General features: G+C 40.0%; 1 protein-coding gene across 2 annotated transcripts in view; it reads right to left on the reverse strand.

Annotated features, from left to right (window-relative positions):
• Positions 1-8,190: 8,190 nt before the first annotated feature.
• The window catches only part of LOC109459486 (membrane-spanning 4-domains subfamily A member 4A), a 36,441-nt gene continuing 19,083 nt past the window's right edge, over positions 8,191-25,548 (reverse strand). For both annotated transcript variants that reach the window (XM_074336439.2, XM_019753982.3), the window contains exons 2-7: positions 20,523-20,679; positions 19,303-19,440; positions 18,332-18,388; positions 16,955-17,113; positions 11,064-11,165; positions 8,191-9,168 (exon numbers count right to left, since the gene is read on the reverse strand). In XM_074336439.2, the coding sequence (XP_074192540.1) occupies positions 9,049-9,168; positions 11,064-11,165; positions 16,955-17,113; positions 18,332-18,388; positions 19,303-19,440; positions 20,523-20,663 (717 nt within the window). In that variant the 5' untranslated portion in view covers positions 20,664-20,679 and the 3' untranslated portion in view covers positions 8,191-9,048. The remainder of the gene's footprint in view (positions 9,169-11,063; positions 11,166-16,954; positions 17,114-18,331; positions 18,389-19,302; positions 19,441-20,522; positions 20,680-25,548) is intronic.

Below are 25,548 nucleotides of genomic sequence, written 5' to 3' on the forward strand. Positions count from 1 at the left end.
AGGATGTGATACTTACAGAATGTAGATTTTTGAAATGTGACCGCACTTCCCCTTTTTCTAAATCCCTGGCGTCTTCAGAAAAACCACAACTTGAACACACTAGTGATGGGGAGAACATGGAAGTCACGGAGCTCTGGGTGTGAATCGCTACCCCAACACTTCCTACCTCCATGTTGTTAAACAAGACTGTCCTCTTCCCCAAATCTCAATTTTCTAATCTGTTAAATAGGGGAACAATGTCAACACTGGAGATTGGTTACAAAGATTAGAGAAAATGTTTAAAGGCTTATACGCCAAGGACCTTTCAGCAATAGGTAACTAATAATAGTAGTACTGATAAATAACGTTCAATAATATAGTGCTAACCACAGTAATAATAATCGTAATAATGACTATACTGCTTCCAAGGAGCATTCAGTGGTATATAACTAACAATAGTAACAACAGAATGCAGAAAAAGGTATTTGTTACTTATACATACTTTTTTCTTTTTTCCAATTCCTCAGGCTCTGGGCAGGCTAAACACAGCCTTTCAGCCGCCTTTGCCTACTTGTTGCCCGCTACGGCCTTCCTTCTCTGGCCTCTCTCTTTCTCTAACAAAAGATCTCTGTTCCCTGGAAAATTGGGCAGCTCTAGGGCAGTGGTGAAACTAGACGGGGGACATAGAAGGGGGAGAGTCAGCAGGACCTACACAAATGAACAAAGTCACATTTGGGATAGTTTTGTGAAACAGAGGGATCCTGTGCCTCTTCGAGCCCTGAGATGGGCATTCTTTGGAAGCTGATTTTGATGTATGGGGCAAGGATGCCAGGGCCAGAGCCAGTCACAGCAGCTGAACAGCCCCATTCCACAAGCTTCCTCCTTTCCTTGGGGGGAATGACAGAAGGAACCCAGGAACACAGTCTGAATCCTCACTGTCACTTCAGGGGCGTGTGAGTTCTGCACATAACACCATAATTTAACTCTTCTGGTGAAGAAAGGCATTAAGAAATACCATTTAAAACGTTGGCTGAGTTCTCAGGACCAGAATGATGCAGCTTTCTAAATGCAATCAATGCCCTTGTCTTAAATTCTAGAGATGTGTCTGAGGGAGGGAACAGACTCGCCCTGAAAGCTGTGGAAGAGCAACAAAAGAACCTCCACCTTTCTCTCTCTGGGTTCCTGGCACCCCTTCTCCTTTCCCAAAGTGCCTGCTGCTATTTTCCCATTGTGCCCTTATCACTATCCCAGCATCCAGTGAAACAGCGGGGTACAGCTTTCCTTCTGGACTTTGACAACGAAGGAGCCCAGCCTCTTAAGGGACAACCACAACCACGTTCTCTGTTGTCACACAACAGCTTAGCCGATTGCCCCCCCCCCCCCCCCCCCCGTGTCTTTCCTTAAGGAAAGAAGAGTCTGTGAGACTGTGCATCTCTGGGACTGTATATTTCTCTCTATTTAGTCTCCAAAAGAGGGTTTGCAGCCAATGCCAAGATTGCACGTCATAAGATTCCCCACAGTGGGGGACAACTCAAGCCAGGCGGAACCACGTGGAGACCCCCGATGAGCTGCCTTAGAAAGATCTGGGAAGGGGCCTTGCCTCCCCTTCCCCCTGCCTGGGAAAAGCCACTGCTGACTCTGGCTTTCCCCTCTCACCTAATCGTGAGAAAAGCCTTTAGAGAGATAAGATTAAGCTCTCTCTGCTCAGCTCTGTAAAACAATTTCGACATGTGATATATGTCCCTTAAGGGAGTCGCATACCTCACCTCAATGACTTTCTGCTTCGGCTGTTTGGAGACCAACATAATTGGTTTGGGTTGTTTCTATAATGTGATAAATGAGTCTCACAGACCATGTCAGAAACACTGCTACTCCCTTGTATACTTACCAATAAAAACCTCCAGTCAGCTTGATTCTGGGCTCCAGTCTTTCATGATGGTGAGGCCCCTGGCCCTCTGAGATTTAACTGCATTAAGTCTTTGTTTCTTTCTTTCTTAAACACTTAACCCAAGTCACCCCTTCTCTCACCCTCACAGCCCATGTTGCCCTGGACGTGACATTTCTCTTCAGTGTCATTTGCCAATAAACCAAGTAAATCTATCAACTCAAGCAAGGGTTCCTTTTCCAGTCTGTTTTTCTCTGAGTACTATTATAATTTTACCTGAACTCAGAGAGGTTGCAAGGATTGTGCGAGACCAGATTTATTTTGCTTTGGTTGGGCTACATTTTCTATTTCTCTGTGTGCCTTGTGACCCTTTTGGTGAGATTTGGATGTTTGGAAAAAAGCCACCTCCTTCAGTCTCTACAGACTGGCTTTGTAAAGAGGAAGACCTGACCAATCAGCATCGTAGGAGATTCTCCTCAAACCTTTCCTGAGGGTACATCTTCTCTGGACTTGTGCATGTCAACCTCCCAGTTAGTGAGGCTTGCCTGTTTCTTCTCTGGAGCCCATATGTTCTTCCCCTGGTGTCTGAGGTACTAGTCTCTCTGGTGTGGTAATAAGCTATGGTGCTTGCCTTTGTTCTCAGCAACCCCAAACTCACATCCAAACTATGCTGGTCCCATCAGCACATGGAGACAGGCAAGAAAGAAACAAATCCCTCCAGTAGCTCCTTGAAAAGCCAGAATGCTAACCATGCTCTCCATTCCTCCTTTCCTCCTGAGAAAGAAGCTGAAAGTTGGGCATTCTTTCCCCATCGCACCACGGGGCCAGGGTCGCCGAGCAGCTACAGTGGCTAAAACACCACACATTGTCCTACCTATTTTAATGCGTCTTGGCTTTGTGCTCACCTGAGGAGCTGCAACCTCTTAACTGGTTTCTGGAGGTCTCACAAAGGCAATTTCATCCACATATTGTTTGTTTGGTGTCTCCATGGGGGAACGGGGTCCTGGGGCTTCTTATTCAGCCATCTTGCTGATGCACCTCAAGTTGATTTCCTGTAATAAGATCTTATTCTGCTAAGAGGTGGAAAGGCATCCTTTCTTCTTGTGGCAGAGCCCTCAAAGCAGCTATTTCGGAATAATTTTGGTGTTCATCTAATAAAACAGGTCCTTGTTCCAAGGACCTCTACTTGGAAAGTGAGAAGGCCCAAATTATTTGGACCCCAAACGACTATCTGGGCCTTTGATTTTTAAGATAGATCTTATTTCTTGAGTACCATCTACACCTCAGCTTTCATCACCTACCTTCCTCTACCTCTCTCCTTCAGCATCAAAGTAATCTTCTTTAAGTCCCTGAGGACATGTTAGTCTCTTAATTATCATGATTACTCCTTCCATTTCATGTCCCCTCTTGTACCCTACACACTAGGAACTCTTGTCTTCTGATATTTCTTATTGAAGCACTTATCATAATCTCTTTAGTGGTACCTTGTTCTTTAGAGTTTTGGAAAACAAAAACTATCAACCAAAAGGCAAAGTCTTTTCTTTCCTCAATTTACATTTTCCTCTACTTCTTATCTGTTTCCCCACCCTTAATTAATACGTTATTTTAAGGAAAAACCTAAGGAAGTCCTCAATGCTTGGAATGAGAAAAATGTTTTATCTTGCAAGAATTTTAGCCTTACTCATACTCTGTGGACAAATCACTATTAGGCAACAGGAAGTATGTGTTAAAAATGCAGCCTGGCAACCTGCTCAGCCTTCAAGGGATTCGGAGAAGGAAGGGGTAGGGTTCAGCATGAGCTACGTATTGCATGACAGTGACGGAGCCTTCTCTTACGTAAATGAGAAGTTTCTTCCCATAATGGAGAAGAAAAGGGAAGTGTGACAGGAAGAAAGGGGAAAACATTGTTTTCAAACTGAGAATTGAGAAAATTGAAGTGTGCAGGATCTTTGTGAGCGAAAGAAATTAACAGCTAGAAACAGGCTTCTGGCTCTGATCTCTGAAGACATTTGGGTGTTTATAATATAATAAAACCTTGCTTGTTATATCTAAGTAATAGCCTCAGATCAATTGCTTTCTATTTCTGTCTCATATATATTGCTTGGTATTTTTGTTGAATGGTTGTATCTGAAAATATCTTGAAATATCTCTGTTCAAATCTGTGCCAACTGATAAAGAGGTAGCAGTTTTATGCTTTTGACAAGGTTGATTGCTCTCTGAATAAATCAACTTCTGCACTTAGCATCCCAGCTATTTGGGGAAATATTGACTTACCAGGAATATATAGGTGGTTTAAACTTTGCTATGTCAAACTAACACAAGATCTAGACTAATTCCCTCATAAATAAGAAATATTGATGCATTATTAGGATCAATTTATCTAAGAGCTCTTACTACAATTATGTCTTTTCAAGAAATGTACATTTGCTCCAGTCACGATGGCGGAGCAGGTAATTGCTCTGCTTACCTTCTATCATGACCATATCAAAATTACAACTAAACTGCAGAACAACCATCATTGAGAATCACCTGATGTCTAGATGAACTGAGCCCTACAATTAAGGATATACAGAAAAAGCCACCTCAAGACTGGTAGGAGGGGCAGAGTTGTGGAACCAGCTGGTTCAACACTCATGTGTGACCCATTAAAAATTGAGAGGGATATCTCAGCTGCAGAGGTCCCTCCCAGACAAGAGAGGCATCCCAGCCTATACCAGGCTTCCCAGCCCAGGGCTGGGGAGAGAAGTCACCAAACCTCTGGTTGTGAAAATCAGTGGAGATTGTGGCTGAGTGAGATGAGGGTGGCTAGCAACCCAGGGGCTCCTCTTAAAGGGCCCACAAAAAAATCTACTCACCAATGGACTCACTCACTCTGAGCTCCATTGCTGGGACAGCGGCTTAAAAGGCACCAGGGGAAGAACTGAATTGTCTGGCTGCAGAGTGAGGGCTGGAGGGGCAGCAGTCTCCCAAATGGAGGAGCTGGCAGAAGACATTGTGTATTTGTTAAGTCTTCCCCACTCCTAGTGTACAGACCCTGGTGGCCACCATATCTGAGTCTGTAATTGAAAGATTAAAAAGGTGGGGGAAGGTAAAGGGGAATAAGGGGTTCAAATTTCCAGGTGTAGAACATAAGTCATGGGGATGTAATGTACAGCATAGGGAATATAATCAATAATATTGTGATAGCATAGTATGATGTCAGATGGTTGCTGGATTTATCCTGGTGATCGCTTCTTTAGGTATAAAAATGTTGGGGCCGGCCCAGTGGCTCAGGCGGTTAGAGCTCCATGCTCCTAACTCCGAAGGCTGCCAGTTCGATTCCCACATGGGCCAGTGGGCTCTCAACCACAAGGTTGCCGGTTCAACTCCTCGAGTCCCGCAGGGATGGTGGGCTCTGCCCCTGCAACTAAGATTGAACAGGGCACCTTGAGCTGAGCTACCTCCCGGATGGCTCAGATGGTTGGAGCGCGGGCTCACAACCACAAGGTTTCCGGTTCGACTCCCTCAAGGGATGGTGGGCTGTGCCCCCTGCAACTAGAAAACAGCAACTGGACCTGGAGCTGAGCTGCGCCCTCCACAACCAAGACTGAAAGGACAACAACTTGAAGCTGAATGGCACCCTCCACAACTAAGATTGAAGGGACAACAACTTGACTTGGAAAAAGGGCCTGGAAGTACACACTGTTCCCCAATAAAGTCCTGTTCCCTTCCCCTCCCCCCAAAAAATGTTGAATAACTATGGTGTACACATGGAACTAATATAATATTGTATGTTATCTATATGTTAATAAAAATCTAAAAGTAAGAGATGTACAACATTTATGGCTTGATCTCAGAGTTTCTGAGAAACTATATACTGTATTATTATTAATAAATTTGGAGATATAATAATAGTATTGAGGTTATACAGGAGAATGTTATTCTTAGGAGATAAATCCTGAGTATTTAGGGACCAAGTATAATGAAGTCAAGCACTTACTTTCAAATGATTCAGCAATATATGCACATGTGTGTCTGTAAAATGGTTCCGACCACCAATTCCAGCCTGTGTGTGTTGCGGGGGCAGCATTCCCACACCACCTAGAAATTCTTGGATACCCGCATGCTGTCCTACAATTCAATTCAATTTTAATACCATCTACTTAGAGATAGCATCAGATTCCACAGGTTAAGGGCTCAGTCCAATAAGACTGCCCCCCACTTCAGATGCCAGTTGCAATTCCAGGTTGTCTCCTGTGCTTCTGAACAACTAGCTACAGATCAGAGCTTCCAAAAACCCTCTCCATGGGGTTCAATTAATTTGCTAAAGGACTCAGAGAAACATTTTATTTACGAGATTACCAGTTTATTATAAAAGGATATAACTCAGGAACAGTCAGATGGGAGATACATAGGGCGAGGTAGGGGTAAAGGGCTCAGAGATCCACCATATGATCCAGCAATCCCACTCTGGGTATATATTCAAAGGAAATGAGATCACTATCTTTAAGATAGAGCTGCATTTTCCGTTTTCATTGCAGCATTATTCACAATAGCCAAGACATGGGAGCAACCTAAGTGTCCATCAATGGATAATAGATAAAGAAAGTGTGAATATACACATTCAGCCTTAAACAAAAGAAAATCCTGCCATTCACAACAGCATGGTTGAACCTAGAGGACCTTATCCTAAGTAAAATAAGCCAGACAGAGAAAGACAAATGCTGTGTAGTCTCACTTATGTAGGGAACCTAAAAACATCAAACTGATAAAAGCAGAGAGTAGAATGGTTGTTGCCAGGGGCTGGGTGTGGATGGGGCAAATATGGAGATGTTGGTCAAAGGCTATGAAGTTTCAGTTAAGCAGAATGAGTAAATTCTGGGGGCCAGCCCAGTGGCTCAGGCAGTTAGAGCTCCATGCTCCTAACTCCAAAGGTTGAGGGTTCGATTCCCACATGGACCAGTGGGCTCTCAACCACAAGGTTGCCCGTACAACTCCTCAAGTCCCGCAAGGGATGGTGGGCTTTGCACCCTGCAACTAAGATTGAACATGGCCCCTTGAGCTGAGCTGCCGCTGAGCTCCCGGATGGCTCAGTTGGTTGGAGAGAGTCCTCTCAACCACAAGGTTGCCGGTTTGACTCCCGCAAGGGATGGTGGGCTGTGCCCCCTGCAACTAGAAAAATACCAACTGGACCTGGAGCTGAGCTGCGCCCTCCACAACTAAGACTGAAAGGACAACTTGACTTGGAAAAAGGACCTGGAAGTACACACTGTTCCCCAATAAAATCTTAAAAAAAAAAAAAAAAAAAAGATTGAGTAAATTCTGGAGATGCAATGTACAGCATGTTGACTATATTTAATACTATAGTATATACTTGAAATTTCCTAAGAGAGTTGATCTTAAGTTTCCTCACCAAAAAAATAAAAATAAAAATAAAAGATAACTATGTGCGGTGATGGATACGAGTATGTGGCAATCATTTTGAAGTATATACATATATCAAAACATTATATTGTACACCTTAAATACATATAATTTTTATTTGACTACTATACCTTAATAAAATTTAAAAATGTATAACAATTAAAACTTAAAAGAAAAATTCATAAAAATGCAATGATCTTTTTCTCCTATCATGATGAAAATATCAAAAGAACTTTCCTCAGAATGAACTTCCCTGGTGACTTTTTCTGATGTCACACATCCCACCCCTTACCGCCATCACCAGCCATCCTCTAGCCCATTAACTTGCTTTATCTTCCACATAGCTTCTGACAACATATGAAAATATTTTGATTGATTATTTATATGTTCAAGTATGTCTGCCCTAAAAGTTTAACCTACATGAGGGGAAGGACATCATCTCTTATTCACCACTATAATCTCGAATATGCTTAAAACAATACCTACCCAGCATAAGCACTTTATAAATATGTGTTGAATAAAGTGATAATAAATAGATATACATACAAACAGATATACAGGTATATATACATGCGTACATATTCATTTATGTGTATAAATTAGAATTTTTAAGGCTAAGTATGTGCCAATTAGAATAGCGGTTGCTCTACCTCTATCAGACCAAGTAATTACCACAGGTCTATGAGCCAGGTGATATTATCACTATTTTACTGAAGAGAAATACGAAGTACAGAAAAATTTTGTGGCACATTAATTGCCACACAGGTAGCAATTGAGAGAGAGACGGAATTTTTGAGATGAAATCCCAGGGTTGTCTGATTAAAAAGCCCAAATGCCTTACCACCATACTGTATTTCCTGATATCAACACTTAGTCTCTTTCTACCACATCACATCTGCATGAGAAATAGGCAGTACATAAACTTAGTTTTTCTAATTTAATTTATTTTTGCTCTGTAACAAATCAAATGTATTTAATTAACATTTAGGAAATACCATGTATTGCACAATTACATGTATGGCACTGGATACACATTTGATTAGGAAGTAATCCTGCCCTGTAGGAAAAAGGAGGGAGGGAGGGAGAGAGAGAGAGAGAGAGAGAGAGAGAGAGAGAGAGAGAGAGAAAAGAGGAGGAAGAGGAGGAAGGGGAAAGGAGGAGGGAAGGGATGAAGAGGAAGAAGAAAGTGAAGGGAGATAAATAGAAAATATAAGTTGAATCTAATCCATGATATTTTTACTTTATGTGTTCTTCCTCTCAGATGATGATTTATGCACATAGAAGGACTGACTGTGCTATTCAAAGGTATTTTCTATGGGAGAAGGAAAGCAGGGAAAGGAAAGCAAGGGAAAAGCCATATATCTCAACTTTCTGAAGGTAAAAACACCCACTCTCAGAAACTTAGGAAAAGAGTCAAACAAGTGGGAAGAGTATTGGCTAGGGAAGCAGCATTATATAGTCTGCCCGGAGGCCTCATTTCAGCAATGTCTTTTTGCCTTTATTCTGGAAAACCTTATTTTCTACCTTAATGTCCTTATATAAAGTCCTGAAGATGGACGAAAAACTTTCAAGTCTTATTGACTCAATAAATTTATTTATTTAATTTCTGCTACAGTTGATAAAGAGCCAGTAGAATGAGTTGTTGGGGAAAATGAAAACATGATTCTGAAATGTGTGTATATATATATATATATATATATATATATATATATATATATATATATATATATATATATATACTGGATTCTGGTGCCTTATCAAGTGGGGTTCTTGCATTACTCTCAGGATAGATTTTCAGAAACATTTTTCTCTTGATATGTTGGTGGCGTCAAATCTTTTGGAAATGGTGCAGGAGATGCTGCTTCTGCCATGGCAGGATTTGATGGCAGAATAAACACAACCTGTGAAATCAGAATGTCATAGGTTAGTCAACTAAATAACCTCAGGTTTTCTCTTTCCTGTCTACACAATGTCATGACTGTCAGAGCCGCTCCTTTCTTCTCTGAATTCAGTCTCAAGATCAATGTGCTGGCATTCTCAGGCATTCTTTAGATCAGGCTAGATCTAGGAAAAACATGCAGTGATCACTCTTGGTATGAGATGGCGAGAACTGTCGTTGTGGTCTTGCAAGTGGATTGATCTTACATGGGAATGATGGTGCCCAAGGTGTTATGGAAAAAAAAGAGCTCATCTTCCAACCCAGTTTGTTCATGCTGATGGCAACAGCATACCCAAATCACTGATTTGCTTGCCAGGACTAAAGCATTGCAAAAACCACACTGACCCAGACTGGCAGGGATCATCAGAAAATGAAGGAAAATGCTGGCCCTTCGTCTAAAAATCCAGTGTGATACGGAGTGTTGGTGGTGGTGGTGGAGGGTCAGGGCTGGATGGGAAAGCCAGGAAGAGGTAAAGACTTAGACACTAAACGCCTGAAAGCCATTGCTCTTTGGGATTTACACTCTCCAGCTCGGTAACTAGTGGGAGTAATGGGAGCAACATTTCCCAGCTCTGAAACTACTTTAGGAGCAGAAGGGAACAAAGGTCTTGATACTATGACATGAATGGTACTAAGGAGTTTGCTTCCTTGTCCAAATGCTTCACTTATTGAAAATAAAATGCTTCACTTAATTACAAAATGATTGGGAATTGCTGAGAAACTCTAGCTTCTAGGGTCTTATAATGCAAAAGTCCTCTAATAGAGTTACCATGGTTTGATCAACTTGTCTCCCGTGGAGGACTGTGGGAGTGGGGGAATGTGATGTCGCATGGGAGCCCTCAAAGAAAGTAAAGAGGCACAAAATGTTGGAGAAGAGCACCATAAAAATAATCTCATCAAACTATCATTATTTTATGATTTGGCTTTGGGTCAAGTGACTAATGAGCATGTCTTGGGGTTTTAATGTCCATTTTCTCACCCTGGAACCCTCAATTTTTGAAGACAGCTCTGTCTTTTTCTTCCTAGTTCCTCTTGGTCTTTTCTCTCTCCCCATTTCCCAATCCCATCTATGTGACATTCTTTCTGCTTAGCAGCCTGGAGGTTCTGCTGCAGTTCTCAGGGTAAGAGAGTGGGCAGGTGTGCACACACTGAGAGAGAAGTTTGAAACCCTGGCTTTCTTCAGTAGCCCCTGGAAGGTGGCTAATGGATAGTGGAGTAAAATATGGCACTCTCTGGGACTCTGTCCATTGTGAAGTGTTCTCCGATCTGGACTAAGTGCAGGGGGACGTTTGAGGGAGTAAGGATGGCGAAAAATAGCTTTTCTTTATCTGCTGTGGTAGGCAGAATTCTAAGATGACACCTGGTGACCCATGCCCCTACATGATTCCTTCCCCTTGAGTATGAGTGGGATCTATATATATATATATGATGGAATATCATTCCTGTGAGTAGGTTACTAAACAGTTGACTTTCAGTTTATAAAAAAAAGATATTATTCTGGATGAACTTGACCTAATCATGTGAACCCATTAAAGAGCTTTACAGCACCAGAGACTTTCACTCTCCTTCTGGCGTCAGAGTAGATGTCAGTTGTCATGAGTTCCAAAGCTAAGAGGAAATGAATTCTGCCACATGAGCATGCTAGAGGGCCAGAAGCCTCAGCTGACACCGTAACCCCAGCCAACTCTTGGAATAAGACCCTGAGTAGAGGAACCAGCTAAGCTGTCCCCAAACTCTTGATGCACGGAAATTAGGAGATAATAAATATGTGCTGTTTTAAGCCTCTAAGTTTGCGTAATTTATTACACAGCAACAGAAAACTAACATAGACATCTTCAAAGGAAGCCCGATACTCACCCCACCAGGATTACAGCACATAACTTTGCATCCAAAGGCAGAGAGGGACACAGCAATGCAGAACTCCAGCATACTTAAAATGAGCACGATAGTATCCATACCCTAGGAACAAATTCATATTAAGGAAACGTAAGGAATAGAGATGAGAAGTTCAAAACATTGACCACTGGGCTGGACCGGTGGCTCAAGCAGTTGGAGTTCTGTGCTACTAAGTCCGAAGGCTGCCGGTTCGATTCCCACATGGGCCAATGGGCTTTCAACCACAAGGTTGCCAATTCAATTCCTGGAGTCCCGCAAGGGATGGTGGGCTCTGCCCCCTGCAACTATGATTGAACACGGCACCTTGAGCTGAGCTGCCTCCCCGATGGCTCAGTTGGTTGGAGCGCATCCTCTCAACCACAAGGTTACCGGTTCAACTCCCACAAGGGATGGTGGGCTACGCCCCCTGCAACTAGAAAACAGCAACTGGACCTGGAGCTGAGCTGCGCCCTCCACAACATTGCAAGGACAACAGCTTGACTTGCAAAAAAGTCCTGGAAGTACACTGTTCCCCAATAAAGTCCTGTTCCCCTTCCCCAATAAAAATCTTTTTAAAAAAAAATTGACCACTGATTACAGTGCCAAAACAGAATGAGCATTGCCTAGAGGTCAGGAAAACTGGCTCCTAATTTCAGCCATACCTTTGTCCAATCCATGGCCGGCTGAATTATACTTATTCTTTCACTTTTTTCACTAATAAAATAATCATTTTCCCCACCCTCTACTTTACAGTGCTATTTTAGATAAAGAATGTGAAAATGCTTTGAAAGGGGAAAGGACTCATAGGGTAATTATCAATTTAGTTCTTTCAAACACTAGAGATTTCATGTAGTTGACACAATAATAGGATCTTGTATCTTAGTCATTGTAGGCAGAGTAATAATTGTAGGCAGAATAATAATAGACCAAAGAGGTCCACATCCTAATCTCCAGAGCCTGCGAATAAGTCAAGTTACGTGGCAAAGAAGAATTAACTTTGCAGATGGAATTAAGTTTGCTTATTAGCTGACCTTGAGATAGAGGGATTATCCTGGATTATTGGTGGGCTCCACATAATTACAGAATCCTTATACATGAAAGCAGGAAGCAGAAGAGTCAAAGTCCAAGAAATATTTGATGATGTTGTACTCTTTTCTTTGAATAAAGAAGATGGATGACAAGCCAAAGAAAGTAGGCCTCCTTTAGAAGCCAGTAAAGACAAGAAAATTGATTCTCCTTTATAACCTCCAAAAGGAAATATAGCTCTGCCAACACTTAGATTTTAATCCAGTGAGAACCATTCCAAACTTTTAACATCCAGAACTCTAAGATAATAGATTTATGTTGTCTTAAGTCACTAAGTTTGTAGCAACCCGTTACAGCAATAATAAGAAACTAATGAAACAATAGATACAAAGTTAGTTTGAATCCATCTCCCCAGAATCGGCTTTAGGTCTAACTTTTAGTCAAAACATGGTCAGATTTGAGAAACATTGGATAGTACTCTCATTCCTAAAAAATTGAATTAGATGACTAGGATTCTTTGATCTAAATATTCTCTTTTTCTCTCGATGGATAGTGACAGTACCTCGGCTGTGGAAAAGCCAATAGGTTAAGAGCTCAGAAATGAGTGACACAGACTCAAGTGGACCGTGAGAATATTTGCATTCACGGTTTATCTATTTATTTGTCTAGCCAACATATTCAGTAGCCACTATGTTTCAGGAATTGTTATAAGCACAGAAGATGGAGCAGCAAACAAAACAATTTCCCTAAGCTCAAGAATCTTACCATCTAGCAAGGCAGAACAGAGTTGACAAACTTTCTGTAAGGGGCCAGATAGCATGTTTTAGGTTTTGCAGGCCATAAGGTCTTTCTCACAAATACTCAACTCTGCTGTTGTAACACAAAAGCAGTCACAGACAATATACACACAAATGGGCATGACTGTGTTAAAAAAAACAACAACTTTAGTGACAAAAAACAGATACACACACACACACACACAGACACACACACACACACAATATAAGTTTGAACCATATGAAATCGCTGTCTTTCTAGATTAAGTAGAGTGGATCATTGGCAATTTCATATAGCTTTGCCTAATGATTCCAGGTAGTATGTGCTCTATCTTTCCTACAAAGGACTTACTTTTTTAAAAACTCTTTTTATAATTATATTCAAAAAACAAGTCCTTGGGTCTTTGTCCAGCTCTGCTTTCCACTATTTCCATCTTTTCCTCCTAAAAGGATTGGAGCTTCCTGAATATAGGGGCCAACCCTAGGACTGAACATAAAGTATGGGCTCACAGACCCACGGACTGACTGTGCAAGTGCCCAGGTAAGAATAGACGGGAAGCTTCAGATCCCAGGGAGGCCTTATGGACATCCTCTGCTATAAGGAAGGCAGAAAAAATGTTCACACAGTAGGAATTTGTGGCAGGCTCTGGAGAGAAGGTGAGGAAGACGAAGGCAGGGCTGTCTACATTATTTATAGGGCCTCTTATTTAAAAACGATTAAGTACCTCAAGATAGCAACAGCAGAGTAATAAACCAAGTCCAGGGCTCTTCTAACTAAAAAGCCCCGTGTGACTGCACAAGTGCCGTGCTCATGAAGCCAGCCCCCAGGAAGCTGGTAAATCCCACATTTTGTCCTTGTTGTGGTGCCATTAAAGTCTATCAGTGGAGAGAATTTCATAAACTGGAAGTAAGATTCTTCTTCAGGATAACCACACACAACAATATCAAATAATAGAAGAATTAAGGCAGGAAGTTACTGAATCTTATCTTGCGTTTGCCAATTTTGAGTGATTGGCAGGAAAAAAATTTCTTACTATAAGATCTGTTGGAAATCTCAATCTGGTCAAGATGGAAGAGTAGGTAAATGCTGTGCTTGCATCTTCTTACAACCACATCAAAATTACAGCTAAACTACAGAACAACTATTATTGAGTATCACCTGCAGTCTAGCTGAACAGAAGTCCTATAACTAAGGATATGCAGAAAAAGTTATACGGAGACTGGTAGGAGGGGCAGAGTTGCAGAACAGGCTGGTCCCACACCCATGTGTGGCAGTTGAAAATCAGGATGGATATCTCAGCTGTGAAGGTCCTCTCTGAGGAGTGAGGGGTCCCAGCCCCACACCAGGCTCCCCAGCCCAGGGTTCCAGTGCTGGGAAGAGAAGTCCCCAGAACTTCTGGCTGTGAAAACCAACAGAGACTGTGGCTGAGTGAGACAGATGGCTGCTAGAGTCCCAGGCATTCCTCTTAATGTGCCCACATAAAAACTTACCCACTGACAGACTCACTTGCTCTGAGATCCATGCTGGGCAGCAGCTTGAAAGACACCAGGGACATAAGGGGAGTCACTGAATCGTTTGGTTACAGGGTGAGGGCAGGAGGGGTAGCTTTCACTCAGACAGACAGAAGTGGTGGTAGAAGCCATTGTTCCTTACTTGAGCTCTACCCCCTCCAAGTGTGCAGATGCAGGGGGCCACCAGATCTGAGTCTCCATCAACCAGGCTAACAATGTTTGCTTTGCTCTGGTGATTCCCTGAGACTCTGTCCCACCAAACTTGAGGGCTCACCCAAGCTATTTTCAGTGGCTTTTCCACATAAAAGGCCTGTTTTGCCTCTTGCTATAGACTTTCCTAAAATCTCTCAAAGTTTCACAAAACACAAACAAGCACCATCTGGCGTCAGCATGTCCTATACCTCTTGCTGAGCAGCCCTGAGCTTGGCACTAGTGGCTAGTGGCAGCCAGCCTCAGTTCATCAATTAGACTATCAAGGAACCTCCAAATCCAGTGCAGGTGGCTGCCATCTGCAGATTGCTTTGTGGTTCATGCCAGGTGGCTTTGAGCAGGGGACAGGCTGTGGTTGAACTTGGCCTGTGGCGGGACACCTCCCAGGATGCACTGGGGCTGGCATGCCCAGTGGCTTCTGACTATGCTGGAGCATCACCCAGCCACCTGCAAGGATGACACACCCAAAGGGCAGACTGGGCAGGTACCAGAGACCTCCTAATGTAAATCCTGCTCTGTAAGGTCAGCCCCTGCACAACAGCTCTTCCATTGTAGTCAGGGCCAGTCCTCATAACCAGTCAGCCTGAGGGCCAATCCCTCCTATGATGTGCCAACAGCAATCAAGGCTCAACTACAATAGGAAGGCACACATAACCCACACGAGACATACCTTAGCACCTGGCTCTGGTGACCAGGGAGACTACATCACTGGGTCCCACAGGACACCTACTACATAAGGCCACTCTACTAAGACTGGGAGACATAGCAGTCCTGCCTAACACATAGAAATAAGCACAGGGAGGCAGCCAAAATGAGGAGATGAAGAAACATCTTCCAAATGAAAGAACAGAACAAACTCCAGAAAAGAACTAAACAAAATGGAGACAAACAATCTTCCAGATGCAGAATTTAAAACACTGGTTATAAGGATGCTCAATGATCTCAGGGAGAACGTCAACAAAGGGATAGGAAACATAAAAATGGAGATTAGAAAAACATAAGAAAGAATCAGTCAGAAATGAAGACTACAATAACTGAAATAAAGAATATATTAGAGGGAATTAACAGTAGTTTAGATAAAGCTGAGGATCAAACCAGTGATTTAGAAGATAAGGTAGCAGAAAACATCCAATCAGAAGAGCAAAAAGAAAAAATAATCCAAAAAAATGAGGAGAGTTTAAGGGACCTCTGGGACAACATCAAGCATACCAACATTTGCATTATTGGGGTACCAGAAGGAGAAGAGAGAGTGCAAGAAATTGAAAACCTATTTGAAGAAATAATGATGGAAAAACTTCCCTAACCTGGCAAAGGAAATAGACATATAAGCCCCAGAAGCACAGAGAGTCCCAAACAAGATGAACCCAAAGAGATCTACACTAAGACACATCATAATTAAAATGCCAAAGGTTAAAGACAAAGAGAGAATCTTAAAAGCAGCAAGAGAAAAGCAGTTAGTTACCTACAAGGGAGCTCCCATAAAACTGTCAGCTGATTTCTCAACAGAAACATCAGGCCAGAAGGAATTGGCAGAAAATATTCAAAGTGATGAAAAGCTGTGGCCTACAACCAAGATTACCCACCAAAATTATCGTTTAGAATACAGGGAGAGATACACAGCTTCCCAGACAAGAAAAAGCTAAAGGAGTTCATCACCACCAAACCAGCATTACAAGAAATGTTAAAGTGACTTCTTGAAGAAGAAGGAGAAAAAGTTTTCTTACCTACAAAATCTTATATAAGTAGTAATTTGGAGAATAAAGCAATTGGAGAACATCTAAATGAGGATAAGTGATGGGTGTAATAAAATACAGAATAGAAATTGAGAATTTGCCAGGAACTGGATGTTGAGGCCAAAAGTGCTTAATCTTGCAAGGACATCCAGAGATATTGGGAGGAATTGTGGATTATTCATCACTTGTTGGATAATGTTCAAGACAATTTATTACTAGAGAACCAGGTAACTCCATCAGGCTCCATTAGGAAGTCCTGGGGACATCTAGTGATTGGCTTCTGGACTCCATTTTTAGAGTGGAGAGCAGTACCTACCTATCAGCTTTCTGAAATTAAACAGGAAAAATTATGCAAAATGTCTAGCCCACTAATTATTAGAGGATGGGTGTTCTATAACTATGAGCTTTTTTCCCACTTCCCTCATTACATGTAGAGGAGGAACAAAGACAGACATGAGATGTAGGTGTGGTTCCTAAATAAAAGGTTGCCCTATTTCTCAATTACTTCTGCCTTCCCAAGGTGATTTATCATTTAGGGAATACTGGTTGTTACATTGCAGAGCTAGGGCTCCTGTGACTTGCTCCACAGTATCCCATGAAAAGAAGATGCACTCACCATAAAAACAGACTTGATCATGAAACAATCACCCAAGGTGTCACGATAGCCACAGTAAAAGTAATCCAATGAATAAATACTCAAGCTGATGGAAGTGAGTATGAGCCCCACTACAGCAAAGACAGAGCTGGTGATGTTCAATCCTAGGCTACCTCGGACCTAGAAAAGAATGAAAATCAATTAAACAATCCAACAATATCCTCAAATATGTCTCCATTAATCACTTTACATCCACCATTTCTTGCCCTACCCAACCCAGTCCATCTTCTCTATCTTGATTATTGCAATAGTCGCCTAACTTGTGACTTTCCCTACAGTAGTTTCAAATCTAAGCTCCTACAAAACATGAATATGGTCCTATTGTTTCCAAAGCTTAAATCCTTCATATGACTCCCATAGGCATATGTGATCAACTCCAACCTCCTTAGCAGGGCTTTCAATACCCTTTACACTTGGGCTGGGCAGTCCCGTCTGTGTCAATCAGGACTTTCTAAATGCTGCTTGCCTCTCATGCCTCCATGCCTTTTGCATATTATCTCCTTTTGCTGGGTACACCTTTTCCTATGGTCTCTTCTCACGAAGAAGTTATGGAGGCTTTTTATAAGAACTAAAGTACCTCCAGAAAGTATGAGAGGTTTCGTGTGGCTGTTGCACGAGACTGATCTGAATGGTTATCTCTGGAAGAGATGCCAGGGAGACAGAATTGAGGTCAGAGATTTGGAAAAGCCATATTGGTCATGCTCCAGTTTGATATTTATCCTTTGAGCAAAGAAAACTCAAATATGGTCTTTAGCCAGGAAAAACATCTGTTGAAACCTCAGCTTTCGCATTTTATTGACTTTGTAAAAGGTATACTGGCATGAAAGTTATGTTTCAAATTAGCTTCTTCTTATTTAATAGCTTAGTGTGAATGTCTTTCATTGCAAACTGAATCAAAATCCTTTCTGTATACAGTTGGAATAGATATTTTAATCAATAAGTCATAAATATTATGCCACACCAACCCTTGCTGCCATTGTCATGAGTTGGATTTCAAGCTACCGGGTTTGTTTGACTGACCCCATTTGACATTTCTTTGCAGGAATTCTGTATATTCATTAAGATTCTCTCAGCAGCTACCATCCCAAACTATCCATTCTTATGTGAGTAATTCCATTATTAGCCAGTTTTTAAAATTATAATTTTGGAAGACCAACCCAACCAAGTAAAACTTACAGTCTCTCTTGATTTTTAAAAAACAAACAAAATCTGTTTTCTACTCTGGCAAAATATGTACTTGGTTAATCCTTCTTCTTTTGGAACAACAACAAAAAAGAGCAAGGGGGAGAGAGAGAAAGAGAGTGAGAGGGAGAGGGAGAGAGAAAGAATACTACTCACCAGGCCTTTTGTAGTTCTAGTTCCTGCTGCAATTGACAAGGACCCTGAAATAATAAACTAGTAACACGAGGGAAAATGCAGGTCAAAAACTTTAAATAAATATTTGAAGTCATAACTTATTAAAACTTATCTTTAAATGTGATAGATACATTAAACAGACCAGCTATATTGGAGGAAGAACACCATAATTTATAACTGTCCTCTTTTCCCAAAAATAGCAGAGAAATGTTATCAGATGAATTCACAGAATTTATCAAGCCTTTTAAAAAATGTCAAACTGCTATGGTATTTAAACTGTTCAGGGGCACTGAAATATAAAGCATAAAAATTCGTAATATAAAGTAACTCTAATGTGATACCAAAATTTAATATTACAAAAGAAAAGAAACTAAAGATTATTTTCATTTAAAACAACTATTATAAGTTGTAAATAAAATAGTAGCAAAGAAAAAAATTGAATTCCATATTAGATGATGATTCAAATATATTATTTCATTTAACTCTATCAATTGGGTAATTATTTTCCATTTAGCTAACATGGCTGGAGTCAAGTCAATCAGACTCCCTGTTTTTTTGACTGTTTGAGTTTCTGGGTTTGCCTCCCAAATTTGATTTCAGAAGGCTGATCCTTGTACTCCTGAATTAACCAACCGTGGAAATGACTAGCCACGGGGCTGCTTCTTGTGAAATAATCAATGCTTTCGATGGCTAATCCATTCTGGTTTGGATCTTTTGCTATGTGGTGCTGTAATATATCCTAACTGATACCCATTAAATATTTAATCTGTCTAGCTTCCTATCAGTTTGATATTATTCCCACTTGACTATGAGAAAATTGAGTCACAAGGAGGTTAGATATCTTTCTCAAAGTTAGAGAACCACAGGATAAGGACAGAATATGCTTCCAACGCTCAGGGTATTAACAACTACATTATGTTGTCTTCAAGTATATCAGAAGGTATTCTACTCACCATCACTGACCCCCAAACTGTGTACCCCGAATACATTAAAAAGGTGTCTCTAAATGGATAGTGAACATGTGGCACCGATACACATATCGTTATTATTCCCAAGCTGAGGTTCATTAGGGCAATCAGGACCTGCACAACCTAGAAGTGATGAAGAAAGGAAAAGCTGATTATCTGCCACAAAAATGATGCCCAAGCGGCTCCCTTTCCAACCACTAAGTTACCCTCATTCTCCATCTTTGGGAACAGCCAGGAAGCCTTCTTGATTTCTCTCGTCACTTTTCTTTCATATAGAGAACTGTGGCTATATTAACTTACTAAAATGATCTCTCGGGATACCTATCTCAATGGCCCCAGTAATTTCAAGGTCAAACAGTGTAGCAGGACCCACCTGGAGGCGCTTTACTGATACCTGTGATGCTACTTCTACCACAACTCGTATTCACCTTTGCTCATACTCAGAGAGCAGTGATCCAGAAATTAGGAAGCAATTATTCTAGCAAGGATAAGTCATCTGAATAAAGAAGAATGTGTCCAGGGGAAGAAAAAGAGAATGACAGTATGACATTTTCTTGGGGTCTGGGGTCTGAGGACATAAATGAGTGCAGGGGTCTAAAATCAGAGGAATTAGAGTACAATTACCTTGTAGCATTAAAAAGGTATGAAATTCTTATGACTTTGTCCCGTTGGTTTAAAGATTGGGCTAGAGGAAAACCTCTGTATCCAGTTGTTCTATCTGCACTAAACTGTCTTCTTTTAAACAGTTCGTTGCTTTTAGGTACACCCACCTGAGACTCCAAAGAGAAATGTACTGACGTAGAAAAGTTTCATCCTTGGAGGAAGAAGCTAAGAAAATTCCCCAGAGAGAGAGACGGTAGCAAAATGGGGCCAACAGTTTTCAGGAGGGGACACCAGCTAGTGGTCATCTGGCCTTGTCTTTTGCTGCTCTTTCATGCTGGAGTTAAATATAGTTATCATGGATGACTCACCACCCTAGAAATAGCTCTGAAGTCACTATATTTTTAATACAACTAAATTACAAGCACGATGTGATAGAATATTGTATCCTTTTTCAAGTGATAGAGCCTACACATCAAATACTGATGTCCTTAAAGCTGGCTAATGTATTCTGAGGCTAACGGGACAGAGTATTTGGCGTTAGGTCTGATCAGTTGTGAGCTTACAACACGATTGGTCTTCTTCTAGGTCTGCAACTGACTTACCCCAAGGACTTTGGGTTCTCCCTTCAAGAACTTCTCTATCATCCCTTTCCACATATATGACTGTACAGCAGCAGGCTGCCCCAGCTGGTACACAGGAGGGCCAGCCTCTTGTGTGGTCTGTGAATCTTGCATAGTTGTCATGGCAGCAGGAAAGGTGCTACAATAAGAAATGTGATTTAGGATGAGATCCTGGAAATGACAGGATAACCTCTGATCAACATTCACTTCCTCTATTATAAGAGCTACTAGAACATCTTCACAAAACACAATTATTGCATAGACCAGCCACGGAACACACACACACACACACACACACACACACACACACACACACACAGAGAGAGGGGCGGGGGAGACAGAGACAGAGAGACAGAGAGATGGAAAGAGGGAGAGACATATGACATCAAGACGCTAGAAAGTATTGAAGAGAGGGAAATATGGATAAAATTGAGGTGAATATACGGGGCCCCTCCAATTAGGAAAATGGCTTCAAGTTCATATATCAAGTCTGCACTCAGATTTTATCTCTATCCTTATTATGGCATAGTCCCTTGATTACATCCATTTCCCCTTTGAAGGATAACTTTTATAATGGTAATAAACAGAATCATCTGCATTCCAATTTAATATAAAGTATTTTGTAGTCCCCCTTTTCTAATCAGAGCACAATTACATTCTCAGAGCTGGAAACCTCCCTCAAATTCATCTTCACTAAATACAATTTATATAATCTTGGATTTTACCCTGTAAACTCTGGATTTGGGGGATGGAATTTATGATTCTGAGTCATATCCCTGGCATTAATAATTTAAGTCTCTTGACCCATTAAAATGCTTTAAATCTTGACTTGCCAATGCATCACAAGGATAGATGACATTATATTTCTGAGACTCAAAGCGCATACATAATACTCCTATGGCCATTTTATCTCTTGGATATGTAATAGTAACCCCAATCAGGTCATGTGGAGATAGGTTTAAGCCACATGAATATTTATCTATTCATTTGAATCCATATTCACATGTTGCATGGCTCACATACATAAATTTTGAGGGAAGTGAAACTTGTTAAGAGCCTACTACCACAATATGATACCATTTATGCTTCACTAAGGCTCCATAAAAGCTTCAAGTTTGGAGATGTGTGCCCTTTTATTGGTAGCACAAGGTAAAAGAATGTTTTAGTCACACAAATTTTCTATATGCTGAAAAAGAATTTAGATTTCTCTGGAAAGGATTATTAACCCATATTATCAGTTACCTAGCAATAAAACTGATGGAAATCAGAAAAACAAATGAGTAAATTTCAGAGATAGAGGAGGAAAAGTACAAATGAAAATAAAAGTTCAAGCATTTAAAACATTATTTTAATTTTAGTAACATACATTCAAAGTTCTGGAAAGCAGTAAAACAAAAAGCGCAAAATAGCAAATTATAAAGTAAGGAAAGTAAACATTTTTTAAATATGAAGGCAGAAAATATAATCAATAATTCATATGGAATACATAATGTGAAGTGGATTAAAATAGTTAAGATCAGGAAGCAAATAAGAGGCTGAAACCAAAAGTTAATGTTTTTCCTTCTGTTCTAGAAAATTTCCAAAAACAATATGAAGAAAGTAAATTGGAATTCCATTTTGAAACTGGAAAACAACGAAAATTCCCATGACTCAGGTGAAATGATTGTCAAAACAACAAAGAATGCATGAAGATGAATTTGGGGAAAATGTAGAGGAAGTATCAAAGAAATAGGACACCATAGCCACAGATTTCAGGGTACAGTTATCAAAGATAAGAGGCTTGATGAGGTATAAAACATATATTACTGTTTATAGTCATGAGAATGAATGCACCAGTTGATAGCTGTAGCTTCCTTGGACAAGTATAATTCTGAGAAATAAAAGAGAAATCACTTGGGGTGGCTGGTTAGCTCAGTTAGTTAGAGCATGGTGCTAATAAAACCAGAGTTGCCGATTCGATCGATCCCCATATGGGGCACTGTGAGTTGTGTCCTCTTAAAAAAAGAGAGAGAGAGAGAGAGAGAGAGAGAGAGAGAGAAAGAGAGAGAGAGAGATCACAACAAAAAGCCACTTTTGTAGAAAGTGACCTGTCTCTGAGTAAGTCTAACATTGGGGTCCACAAAGAAAAAAGCAAGCATTCTTGAGTCGTCAAGAAATCCCATAGATTAGAATCATCTGAATATATCATCACAATCAAAGACCTTGTAATTCACAAAAACCAAGATTTAATTATGAGAAACACCAAGTGCTTCAGATTTTAGAATCATCAAATGCAGGGTGTATAATAAATATGAATGAAATATTCAAATAAAAATGAAATTACAAAAATGAGCACAGATAAAGTGCAAAAAGTGACATGACAAATTTCAAATGTGACAAAAGGTAACGTTGACATTTTAAAAAACTTGGCCAATGTGTTAAATAGCAAGGAACCAATTGAAAAGAGAATTAGTTAACTGGAAGATAAATCTAAAGAAATCACCCAGAAGACATATAGGGAGACAAAGAAGTAGTCATAATAGCAGAGAGGTTAGAATATTAGAAGTAAAGAATTAAAAGTTCAAGAATATGTATAATTAGAGTACTAGAAAGAGCGAGGACAACAAATGGAGAATAGGGAAAAATTAACATTTGGAATGGCAATAACTGTTTATTTTCCTTAGCTAATGAAATACGCAAACCCACAGACACAGGTCGCAAACCATACACCAAACAGTATATTTTAAAAATCTATATGCAAACACATTATAGTGAATTTACAAGATGGCGAAGACCAAAGATGACCTTAAAAGGAGTAAAAAAAAAAAAAGTCAAATCACATGCAATGTAATGGCAATTAGACTGATACAAATGTAAGCCAGATAATCACAGAAACATATTTTTCAAAGGCCTGAAGGAAAATAACTATAAGATCTAGAATTTGTTATGTCTAAAACTATGGTTCAAGATCAAGGGTAAAACAAAAACTTTTTCAGATAACTAAACACCTGACAGAGTTTATCAGCACAGACATTCACTAAATAGAACTTCTAAATCATGTGCTTTAAAACTAAGGAATATGAAATCCAGCAGGTTGTTTCATGATACTAGAAGGACTGGTGAGAAAATAGATGGCAAACATGCATGTACACATGTTGTTTGTACATAATAAAAATAATAACATCTAATTTATTAGGTTAAACATAAGGACAAAATATAAAACACTGAACGACAAAAAAGGAACGTTTGGGATTGGGGTGATGAGAATTGGTCTTCTAGTATCCTTGTGCTATTTGGGATATGGGTGAAGATAGTAACTCTAAATTTCAAATAAGAATGAAAAAAAATCAAGGGTTACCAATTAAGATAAGAAGTGGTTTATGGAATTTTTCAGTGAAGAGAGAAAAATGTTATGAGAAAACAAATGAATGACAATAAAAAATAAATGTAATCTATCAACTGAAAAGGCAAGAAAAGAGACAAAATAAACAGAAAAACAAATGAGGTAAACAGACAGTAGAAACATGGTAAACGGAAAAGCACATCCAGAATTGCTGAATGAGTACATCCGAGAATCCACTTCTCTTTAAATGCAATGAGAACACTGGAAAAATTGTCAAAGTCAACATTTTCAGAACTCTAGACATTAACCAAGATCTTGCAACAATCTGAGGAGCATTTACTCAAATGGCTAAATCTCAAACATAAGCATATTGAGTTTCGTTATCTTTTTTTGTGTGTGGTAAAATATCCACAACAAACAATTTGACATTTTAACCATTTTTAGGTGTATAGTTCTGTAGCTTTAATTACAATTGTGCAACAATTACCACCATCCATCTTCAAAACTTTTTCAACTTCCTCAGCTGAAACTCTGTGTCCAGGAAACCCTAGCTTCCCATTTCCACTTCTCCCTAGATCCTGGCAAACACCATTCTACTTTCTATCTCGATCTAACTACTCTAGGAACCTAATATAAGTGGAATGATACAGTATTTGTTCTTTTGTGACTGGCTTATTTCACTTAACAAAATGTCTTCAAATTTCACTCATGTTGTAGTCATGTGTCAAAATTTCTTTTCTTTTTAAGGCTGAATAATATTCTATTGTATATATAGACCACATTTTGTTTATGCAGTCATTGTCAGTGACTACTTAGGTTGCATCCACATTTTGGCTATTGTGAATAACGTTGCTGTGTATGTGGCTACACAACTATCTGTTCAAGTTCTTACTTTCACTTTTTTAGGGTTTATATACAGAAGTGGAATTGCTGGATCATATTCCCATATGGTAATTCTAAGATTAATTTTTTGAGAAGTCACTATACTGTTTTTCACAGTGGCTGCACATTTTACATTCCCACCAGCAATGCACAAGGGTTCTAATTTCTCCACATCCCCACCAAACTTCTTATTGTATGTTTTTGTTGCTGATGATAATCATCCTAATAGGTATGAAGTAGTATCTCACTGTGGGTTTGATTTGCAGTTCCCTAATGACTAGTGATGTTGAGCATCTTTTCATGTAATTATTAGCCATTTGCATATGTCTTCTTTGGAGAAATGTTTAGTTGAAGTACTTTTCCCATTTTTAAATCAGGTTTTTTGTTTTTGTTTTTAGTTCTTTATATAGTGTGGGTATCAATCCCTTATCAGATATATGATTTGCAAATATTTTCTCCATTGCCTTTTTGTTCTGTAGATAGTATCTTTTCATGCACAAAAGTTTTTAATTTTGACGAAGTCCAACTTATCTATCTTTTTTGGGTGTGACATTGACTACGTGTGTTTTTTAAATATGTGGTCTCTATTATATTAATCTATTCCTTCTATTCCTAGTTTTCTGCATGTTTTTATCATGAAAAGATGTCGAATTTGGGCAAATACTTTTCCGGCATCAACTGATATGATCATGAGCTATTGTTTATGTCATTCTGTTAATGTGGGATTTTACACATAATTTGATCCATTTGAATGTGTTGGGCTATCCTTGCAGTCTAGGTATAAGTGTCACTTGGTCATGGTAC

The sequence above is a fragment of the Rhinolophus sinicus genome, chromosome 14 (assembly GCF_057876585.1).
Source record: "Rhinolophus sinicus isolate RSI-liver-muscle chromosome 14, RSI-T2T, whole genome shotgun sequence".
In the NCBI taxonomy this organism is placed as follows: domain Eukaryota; kingdom Metazoa; phylum Chordata; class Mammalia; order Chiroptera; family Rhinolophidae; genus Rhinolophus; species Rhinolophus sinicus.